Source organism: Pocillopora verrucosa, chromosome 14 (genome assembly GCF_036669915.1).
Source record: "Pocillopora verrucosa isolate sample1 chromosome 14, ASM3666991v2, whole genome shotgun sequence".
NCBI lineage: Eukaryota > Metazoa > Cnidaria > Anthozoa > Scleractinia > Pocilloporidae > Pocillopora > Pocillopora verrucosa.
In genome coordinates, this window is record NC_089325.1 from 3,426,260 (window position 1) to 3,436,957 (window position 10,698).

The 10,698-nt window shown below is 38.8% G+C and overlaps 1 protein-coding gene across 2 annotated transcripts; it reads left to right on the forward strand.

Moving 5' to 3' along the window:
- The first annotated feature begins 943 nt into the window (after positions 1-943).
- Positions 944-9,051, forward strand: LOC136277969 (uncharacterized). 2 transcript variants are annotated; one of them, XM_066160953.1, is made up of 4 exons: positions 944-1,040; positions 6,521-6,599; positions 7,094-8,053; positions 8,553-9,051. In XM_066160953.1, exons 2-4 carry the CDS (start codon positions 6,548-6,550, stop codon positions 8,696-8,698), a joined length of 1,158 nt encoding a protein of 385 aa, XP_066017050.1. In that variant the 5' UTR covers positions 944-1,040; positions 6,521-6,547; the 3' UTR covers positions 8,699-9,051. The 2 variants fall into 2 exon arrangements, with proteins under 2 accessions (XP_066017050.1, XP_066017051.1); XM_066160954.1 differs by lacking the exon at positions 944-1,040 and adding an exon at positions 5,457-5,534.
- Positions 9,052-10,698: the final 1,647 nt, after the last annotated feature.

Sequence of the window (10,698 nt, forward strand, 5' to 3'; positions counted from 1 at the left end):
AATTTCACTTTCAATTATCGGAAAAAAGCCAAAAAGAAGTCCCGGAAAAGGTCGAGCATAGTACAATTTGGCAGATGGCGTAACAGCTTGAGCTCAGCTCTATGCTCTATACTCTCATAGAGCACGCTCTTTCAACCAATGACAGCGCATGTTATATCCGAACTTTATTATAAAATATAGTTATGATCCCCTTTGAATGCAATTTTCGTTAAGTTATTCTTGGGAATGTGGTTCGAGTTTTAATCCTCATATATCAGTTTGCCATTTGAAAAACATGAAGAAGCTAGCCGGTGAATATAACCACGTTCGAAACAATTTCCCTCACTCCTTAAGTATAATGATTGATGTATATCAGTACCATGCTGTGATGAAGTGAATTAGTACCCCTTTAGATTCCCGTGGAGCTGAAACAGGAACTTCTCTTTCTCTTACTAATAAACAACTATTTAACAGTAGGAAAAATAAAAACTTGCTTCTGTGAGAAACTTAAGTACAATAGAACCTGTTCGTGGTCACCCACAGGGAATGGGGGGGTGGCCGCTCAATGCACGTTGACTGCTATGACAGGAGTCAAACGCTTTAAAAGACGCGTTTCGTCCTAACAGTTCTTGAAAGAAGATAATCTGCAAAACCACAGGTCATTTGATCTCAAAGAACTAACATTGTTTTCAGGAGATAAACAAGGAATAAATTTGACTTGGCTTAGATTTGACTTTTTTTTTTTTGTATTAGGATTTTAGTTCAACATTTCGAACAGAAGAGAAAATGCCTCCAAAACCTAAAAAATCGTCAAACAATGGATTATTGTGTCCAGAGTACTCTAGGAAACCGCTTAATCGACAACCGGGAACTGCTCAATCCCGAAAATACCTGAGATGGTCACGTGACCGTCCAATTCTTTGCTTATCGTTTGACGTAAGCTGCGGGCATTGTGTTCCCACCGCGTGGCCAGATCAGTCAGATAAATTGTCGAGAAGACTTCTGTAACTTCAAACACCCGGCAATCAATCCTGAGCTTGCAATAGGAGGCTGTTTATAAGGTATTCGTGAATACAATTGTTTTTGTTTGTTGTTTTTTCCTTTATGTTTCGGGGTATTTGGTACAATGACGGTTTAAGGTTATCAATAATTCCTGCCTGAATTTTACCGCCTATATCTAGACGACAACGTCGCATTTACATTCACTGAGCATGGAAATTTATGGTTTGCGAGCGTTATCAATCAGATCGAAAACGTAAACGGAACCTAGAAGCTGCCGGGCTGGACCGCATTTAAAACTAACATAACAATGACGAAGCTAAAAACAAACACAGCTATCGGGCTGATATGGAAATTATCTTGATCTTTAGAGTGACTTCCCGCCAGGCGAGATCTACCGTTCTATTTCCCCGATAGTTTTATTCTTCATCTTCTTAAATTTAGCGAAATGATTCGTGATTATTTTTTTTATTTATATATTAAATTCTTATTCTCTGAAAGAAGCCAAGGTCACAACCGCTTGACAAAAGCTTACTTCGTAATATTTTCACTTGTTTTCAGTCGTGTAATTTCTTGACCGCTCAGGTTTTATCATGAGTTCCTTTTACACGCGATGAGGTCTAATCTTAAGAATACTTCAGTTATTTTATTCTGGATGTTAACACACGAAAGAGAGATATTGTTTCGACATCTAAGACGTCATGTGACTGAACACAAAAAAACCAGGAAAATGAGACATAATTAGTTTCTTTGATATATATTTACCGAACGTTCGGTTAAACTGTCAATTTTTGGTTCCAATATGTAATCGAAACATCCCTAAAAGTTTGTACGTTAAATGCTCTACAACAATCGTAACGTTTATTCTTTGCTCTACGCACGATGAGTAACAGTCTTTAGAATAATCAGAAGTTTAATTGTTCCGTTATTTTAATAGGTTTCAAAACAAATTTTCGAACGATCACGTGACGGTCAAAGTAGGATCACGTCTCACAAATAAGGGACTTCGACTTTTCGACCGTATCAGTTATGATGTATCAAAAACTTAAAGAGACCGCCACGAAATATGTCATAATTCTTCATTTCATAGAAAAAGAAAAAAAAGAAGAAAAACAAAAACATGTGCGGGTGTGTAGAGACCACATCTCGACAATACCTGTGCAGACACGGGGTCATATTTCATTATTCCATCCCTAATGGTATAATTTACATGATAAACCTGCGCTGCTTTCACTGTTGATTAATTTATTGATGTTACCATCAATATTTCCATTAAAAGTTCGATTGCGCCCAAGATCCTGCATAGATAATGTGTCTATCTAATCTTACGTCAACTCTCTAATAGGAAGGAAATATTAAATGTAAAACGTTTTTTTGTTCCGGCTACACTTCCCTCTGTCGAAAACGTGAAAAAGCTGTATTACGCTTCCTAATCAAGTTACGGTTTATTCAATTGATTTTATGATTCTATTACAATGTTTCGGTTAACTCCCACTCACAGCTCTTAGCTTATTTGAAAAAAAAAACACTAAAAACGTAAGGCAGTAAGCAGGTCGGAACAAGGCCATATATGGGCGTTAAGAAAAATAAAATGTGACAGATAAATGCTATGTAGTAGACAAATCACTTACAAATGTCAATCAAATTAAGACGAATTAACGTATCGTAAAAGCTCCAACAACTCTTATAGTGATTATTTCTTCACTTATACTACGCTGATGCTCCCTTGGGTCGTCAATCCTGACACAGACAGGCTTTAATTAGGCCCTTGAATTTGCGTATGACAAAACGAGAATCACTAAATTAAACATTATAGCTCTTTTTTTAAGTATTTGTTTTTCTGTGTGTGTGTGTGTGGAGGTTTATTTGCATGTTATAACATGCAAATTAGCAAATTAGGCTAGCTGAAATAACTCTTTGAAAATTAAAAAAATGTGAAGTAATTACGCCTTGAATGGAGAGGAAAAAACCAAGCCTGCGATCATTTTAAAAGTTTTCTCTGCGTCTCGTATCAGACTCAGAAAATAAGTTTTATTTTTATCTCTTCCGCTAACTTCCTTTTTCCTTATTAAATACACGGCCGATAACCTTAGGGCTTGATGCTTTATAGGATTAGCGTATTTGATTAACGATTACGATGTTTATGATGATTGATGATGATATTTGTTTGGGTCGAAATTCTTTCTTTCGTTCATAAGCGGAACAAGAGAAGCGAGCTGGCAAGGGCGAAATTGAGTCATACATGATTTTCTGTTACATATATGCTGTACCTTTTAATGGCTTAGCTCTCCTCCAGGTTCTTTGTAAATCAGTGGTTGAGCATCCAAGCGGGAAATCGGAAGGTTGAATGATCGATTCTCTAAATTGAAAATCCAGAAGCTTTCTTTGTCTCTCGCTCGGATAACATCTTTTTCCAAGACTTGCTTCTTGAGGTGCAAGGCCAACGTGAGGGGAGGAGGGTGAGGGTGACTTTTATTCTACGTCTAATACACGTGTGCAAATATCGTTACCACTCCGTCAGAGTATGATCATGCATGGACCATAGGAGAACGGAATGAGTTCAAAAGAGTTACAACTGCTCAAAAATATAAAAATCTGGCACCTTTCCTAGCATTTTTATTGATGAATAACTTAACGAATATTACACACACACGCACACACACAAATATGTTTTCGTTTGAGAGGCTTAGATGTTTTCGGACAGAACTAAGGAAAGCGATGTTTAGGCCCAAAGCGAAAAGAAAAAAACGTTTCCATAGTTATTTCCATCAACAGATCTAGGAATTTATATATGCTGGTTAGCGGTGAAGCGCGTTCCATTGACCTCTTACCCAGACCGTCGCCGTTCATGTAAGCACGGGCTCAAACTTTGTATCCATAAAGTTCAGAAGAGTTGATGCACCATATCAGTATGTCTGACCAAAACAGAGAGTTGTTTGAATGTACAGCCGAGTATAAGGCAAAAATGCAACTCTCGTCAAAGAAAACTTGTATACGATTAAATTATCAAGGGCTTTTTCAGCTCAGTGTTTCTTTCTCTTCTGGTGTGGCAAAATATCACAGGAAATTTTAAGAAGTTCCCGCACTACATGTCGAGACTGCATCGCGTGACATAACAATCCTTTTGTATCTATTTCTGTAGTTGTAAGGCCACGAACAGGTGCTTTTCTCGTCCTAAAATACGATCATTGTGTTGTCAATACCTTTTAAAAGAATAAGCTATAAATGACACAGCTATGGATAGGTAAATTTTCTTTCATTTTGAAGCGGCGCTTTGTAATTATTTGCAAGTTTACAGCTCGCTTACTATTTTTATGCAACTGTATTTGCATTTTCCGGTTTTACTAGTAAGCCATTGTAATATTTGACCCGTGAGTCTGGCGCGCGTAACAGAGTGAGTTAATGTCTGGTTTTGCCTGCCCAGAAGAACTGCTCGTCACGTTTTCGCATACATGAAATGCAAAATGGCGAAATCCTTAGTTCCTCTAAAAACGCATTCTTAGCGTCTCCTCTAAAAACTATGAGTCTCTCTGCGAGCTTTATTTTTATCTCATCTTAAGAGACATCACTGAAAAATTAATTTATAAACAACCTTCGAACGTGATGGAACGCCGAAGTATGAAAATCAATCTTGCATAGCGTTCTATATTTTTGAGATGTATTTTTATCTCATCTTAAGAGACATCACTGAAAAATTAAGTTATAAACAACCTTCGAACGTGATGGAACGCCGAAGTATGAAAATCAATCTTGCATAGCGTTCTCTAGGATCACGAGGAAATAACTCTTGCACGTTTCGTAGTAACATATACCAGTTGAGAGGGCTCTTGCATATATACAATACTGTAAATGAAATCGTTAGCTACAGATTTCAGTTCTCTCACTGTATTTGTATCACATATTTCTTCACTCCATTTCCTTTTAAGTATTTTTATCCCTCATTTTTTTATTGAAACTCTCGTCAGGATCTTTCGAGGTTAATTTTGGCTGTCGCTGCTCATGTATGCCTGAAACATGTACGTGCTAAAATGACGTGTTGGCAACATCACGAAATATTTGGTTAGTACCATGATTACGTAACAAGGAAGTAAGTGTGTCCATGAAAAGCGGGTGGACCGTGAAGACGACCTAAATATAGAAAGAGCACTTTTAAAAAGTTCCAGCGGTCTTGACTTGGTTGGGTTCTCGCGCAACTTTCTTCACCCGTTAGCTGGAAAAGTAAGCTTCTTTTTAACCTACAATAGTCAGCTTCCTACTCCACAAAGGCTGTTCGTGACTTATACCGTTCGTTGTATCAGTTGCCGTGAGAAATGGTACGCGCCAATTCAAGAGAGAAACTGATCACGTACCAATTCAACAGGGAAAACCCCTTCAGACCTAATCATAATACCGCCTCAGACGCAATACCCAACATGAATATGCATGAAGAAAAGAGCGGCATATATGGTAAACTGATTTACTATATAAATCACTTGATAATTTTTTTGTCACAACTGATTTGAGCGAGGCTGCAGACGAAGTCCTGACAACTCAAGACTGCGAAGAAAGACAGAAAGGTACGATGATGCAACAAGATAAAGCAACATTACAGTGATCATTGGAATCTCGTAAAGTTTTTGTCGATTAGCTAATGAAAAAAAGCTTCAAGTAAAGCGGCTCTTACTATTGTGGTCATATTCCAAGGGTCAACCTTTCGATTTCGCGGCTGCGCTTTTGGGCTTGCTGTATATTCATGATATCCCAGATTGAATTCACTCTATTACCGACAAACTTTGACAGAAAAGTTCAGTATTGCAAGTGTCTGACTTTTCTTTTTTATTGTTGTCACCAGAACGCTGTCGGTCATTTTTCAGTGGGTCCTGGCTATTGTTGGCGTTCGGTACGACAGTAGCATAGCATGGCACAACCATTTAAATTGACGAAGGTCTAACGCTCGAAACTTCAGCCTTAGAAACTCTTTACGCGTACGGCGGCCAATTTACCTTGTCAACTCATTTCATAATAACAAATTTTCCGTTTAATTCTACTTTAAATCGTTACATAAACTTAAAATCGTTCGTAACCTGCTGTTTATTAGTTACAACTTTTTTTTCCATTCCATTCGCTGTTTAAATTTCTCCATCGATCTAAAAATACAGGCTGGTCTATCAGATAGGCGCACATTTAGGCTTGTCACCTACTCCTCCCCCACGATTGTTTGCGTGGGAGGAATGCTATATTTAGGCCGAAAGAAACACAACGTCATCAGGAAAAAGGAAAATATTACAGATTTCCTTGACCCCATTTTTCAGTCATTTACTATCAGCTAACTCGGACCCCCGCTAATTCAATAGGGCTTTTGTTTCGCAATTTCTCAAGGTCGGGCACGGTCAGTAAATTGTGGGCGGTGACAATTCCTGTGGGGAAATATGTTAAGTGTGAAGCAAACTATCGCGAGGTACTTATAATCAGTGAATACAACTTAAATTTTATGAAAAAAAAGATACAATTCCACTAGAAACTAATAGGATATTTTTTAATGTTTCCGAATTTGTTATAATAGTGAGGCTGTCAGACTAAAAGCGTGACAATGGGAGAAGGATTTCCACTGTTCCTGTTTTCTTTTTTCACGTCGCTTTTGTGTAAGTATTGTATGTCACCTTTCTTCGTTTATCATATGTTTGTCAGGCCCCTGAGTTGTACCTATCTGTATAATTTCATTGTCTATGCCTTACAGCTGACAATAAGCTACAATGCTAATCAAAAGGCAACCTTCAGGTCATATATTGCGAAGTCATCGAGGATGAACATAAGAGCGCATAAAAATATCACGGCGCTGCAAAAATCGTTCATAGCCTACTGACTGAAGATCCGCAGTGGAAGGAAGAGGATTGCTGGTTCAAAGTCAGTAAGGGTTTCAAGAAAAATGCTAAAGAGAAAGAAGTCCGTGCTTATAAATCCCATTCATAAAAAATAGTTTATTGTTACTTTGAAGAAGCGCCTCTACTAAAACAGGTGTCGTCTTGATCACATTAGTCAAAGATAATTCACATTGTTAGAACACATTAGTTTTTGCATCACTAGCTCTTTATCTCACATCATTAAAATACTGAAAGGTATTTTTTGTAACTCGCAGACGTAAGCGTTCATGCTAATTCTTCATGCCAACCGGATCAGATTACAATCAAAGATCCAAAAACTGGTTCGATTCAGTGCCAGAACTGTTTAAAATGTCCACCTACCGAGGGTCTCTCAGTTAATTGCGGAGACGTAATACCTCCTTCAACACCTGTGCAGTGCAAGCCATGTGTGCTGGGAGAGACATATTCTGCTTCCCTCAAGGCCGGAGCTTGTGAGGACTGTGGAAATTGCGGTGAGTACCGCGAAACTACGAAAGCCTGTACGTTAACTTCCAAGGCCGTGTGTGGAAGGTGCAAGCCTGGCGCGTATGCCGAAGGCATGCTGGGGCTGTGTAAGCCCTGCTCCCCGTGCTGTAATGATGGTAAAGATATCATTATACCTGAGTGTCAAGTTCCAGGTGTACTAACAGGCATGCAGTGCAGCTACTTACGATCTATCAAGTGCAGTGCATTGATAACATCAAGTATTAGCACAGCGCCGTCAACCCTTCAACCAGATCAGTCCACGACCCAATGGCGGCCATCCTCTTCTACGACGAGCTCCAAAGTAATCTCTTCTTCAAGTGAGCCGACCGTAAACCTTATTGGAGAGGCTTCATCAAATATGCGCATCATAACTGGTTCTATTGTGGGCGGCTTCTTAGTTGTCCTCACGATTCTTTTCATTGCGAGCTGCAAAGTTATGCATAAACGCCGGAAGACCTTGTCTATGAGGGTTGGTTTAGCTAAAGTGGAAGACGGAGCTGGTCAGACGCAAAATCAAGAACAAAGAAATGACCAGGAAGATGAGCGCGTCAATCGGGAACAAACAGATGATAGAGTCTTTCTGCCAAACGAAGATCTCTATGAAGAGAGCCCACTTCCACATCCATCTCAAGAGGAAGCTGGTTATAGAAGTCCGGAAAAAAAAGGAGTGCAGGAGACCACGTCTCCTCTATCAGGCCAGAACAGTTTAGGTAAAATTATGACTGGTCATGAATAAATCTTTGTTTGATTTCCTTTGTTAAGAACAAATTGCAAACCACCCTTATATTGATTACTAGTCATACACCTAATTACTCTCACACAATGGTACGGACCGCTGGAAAGGGGGAGGGGGGGGAGGGGGCTAGGTTTATCGATATGTATGAAACAAAATCCAGCAGAAACCTTCTCAAAATCTTCTAAAGCAAAAGTTTGCCTAATAAGGATGTCGCAAGGGAGATCCGAGAAACAGTAAAATCTAAGAGTATGAGGATTCTTAACCCCAGGATTGACTATTAAAGTAACTGTTCCTTCTCAAGTTTATATCGCAAATACCACAAAATTTACTAATCAAAGGCTTACAAAATCCATTCTTTGAAATCATTTCAAAAATATATAAAACCGTTTTGAAGGGGTTTTTGAAGGTTAATTTAAACTTTTTAAACATAATTTCAATTTCATTAACTGATGCATCTTTTGATATTACTTTAGTTTTAGATTCTAAACTTGACAGGTCTGTGGTGAAGCAGTATACAAAATCGTCTAAAAAGCAAGTATACAGTCTCCCCAATGTTGTCACCAAGACGACCACTGTCACGATGGTCAAGGTCACTGATGAGAAGGTCACTACGGTTTGACGACAGCCAGAGAAATTGGGACATTTTCGCTACTTAAGGTGTTTCTAATCGTCTTAAAACGTCTGCAAGCCCCGATTCATTCTTATTCTAAGATTCTCTGTTCTCTCTCTCCGTGAGATCATCAGCTTTCAGCATTTTCAGCAAATCATTAAAAGAGAAAAATTAAAAGGACCGGTCATTTTCGATCGCTTGGAGGGTGTATCGAAGGATTTTACTTGTGTCGCGATAAAATTTACCTGATCTCCTCATAAGGCTTTGTAATATAGTTATGATCCCCTTCATTCGCAATTGCCAATAAATTGTCTATACCCCCCCCTTTATACTCTGTTAGCACGACTGATCCTCTCCATGTTCCATCTGTACCCACTCAAATGAATCCACCATAAGGGGGTGGGGGTGGGTGGGCTTGGGTGAAGGGAGTGAGAACGCCTTCAGCACACAGTTCTTCCAATGTTGTAACCAGGAAGACCGCTGTCACGATGTTCAAAGACACCGATGAGGAGGTCACTACGGTTTGACGACAGTCGTCAGCTCCTTTGAATGCAATTTTCCGTTAAGTTATGCTCAGTAGTTTTTTGAGTTAGTGACAGAGAAATTTATTGTTTGACAAATTCCCCTTTAAAATACCATATGAAATGTGTTGAAAACAGTATGGAGGACTTGCATGCAAATCTTCGGGTGTAAAGGTTAAGCACCTTATAATTATATTTCACCTCAACTCGGCGCTTAGTTTTTATGCAGATCAGTATTTATTTGTGATATGATAGGATGAAGCCTTTCACTTTGAATTTTTTATTTAGAATTTATGTTATTAACCTTTCCTATTTTGACCATTCCGTCATTGTTCTTTGATTTAAACTAACTAGCGTGGTCTGCGATAGGAAATGGCTATTTAGGAGGTTATTTACTTTATTTGCATAATAAGAGCAGCCATTAATTGCTTTTATTGGCTAGCCTCCCTTACGTAATCAGCTTCCCTTACCGTCGACGCCGTTCTCTCAGAAGCCATCCGCGTTTTGGGCTACTGAAGAGTGTGTAAAGTTTTCACAACATGTCGCAAAGCGCATATCTCTTAAATTCATTCAACGTTGTGCGTGTTCAAGGAAGTTGTCAATCATGTTATCATTATTTTTGGAACGGAGGTTGTTTTTGTCTTTCTGTCGTTATCAAACCAAATAAAAGCTTTCGGTAGAGTTACTTTGTGTCCGTTTTTACTAGACCAATTATTCAACTCAGGCTTGTCGAATATGAAATTATACGAGAGATTGGAAACTGAAAGTACTTACCCTTATACACACCCCTATTCCAATGATAGTTTTTGCCCTCGCAGGGTTCTGGCTCAGAGGTCGCAACCCGAGGAGGCAATATAGACTACCTGCGTTTAGGGAGAAATAAGAAATGACGTATGGTCGATAGAGTAAGTGGGAAAACTCGATTTGTCCTGAATGCGGCGCGCAAAGGATCTACAAAATTGGTTAACAAGTTCAAGTTACAGGATGTGTCATTCGCACGTCCTACACTATTTGTGTTTGTAGTCGATTGATATTCCCCTTTTAGGCACAGCGGAAGGATCGCGTTATTTTTTTATGCAATTATCTTTGCTGACTCAGCATTAATGATGATAAAAGGAAACTCAAGGTTTCGAAAGAAAGTATCATTCTTGATATATTGGCGTTTCTTGGGGGGTTAAAGCTTTAATAATTTCTCTTGACGCGTTCTCTCGTCTAGTGCCCAGAAGTGATCTCAACAATCGAATATGGTTCCAGTTTTAGTCCTCATATATCAGTTTGCCATTTGAAAAACATGAAGAAGCTAGCCGATGAATATAACCTAGTTAGAAATAACTTCCTTCACTCCTTAAGTATAGATGATTAATGGATAAATAAATCATGCTGTGATGAAGTGAATTAGTGTCTCTCTAGAGTTCCTCTGGATCTGAAACAGGACCTACCCTTTCTCTTACTAATGAACAACTATTTAAAAATGGGAAAAATAGAAAC

Coding starts and splice junctions, on each gene's coding strand:
- LOC136277969 (XM_066160953.1), top strand. CDS start 6,548: ATGGGAGAAGGATTTCCACTGTTCCTGTTTTCTTTTTTCACGTCGCTT. Junction 6,600..7,093: donor TTTTTTCACGTCGCTTTTGT/GTAAGTATTGTA, acceptor TGTAACTCGCAG/ACGTAAGCGTTCATGCTAAT. Junction 8,054..8,552: donor ATCAGGCCAGAACAGTTTAG/GTAAAATTATGA, acceptor ATATTACTTTAG/TTTTAGATTCTAAACTTGAC.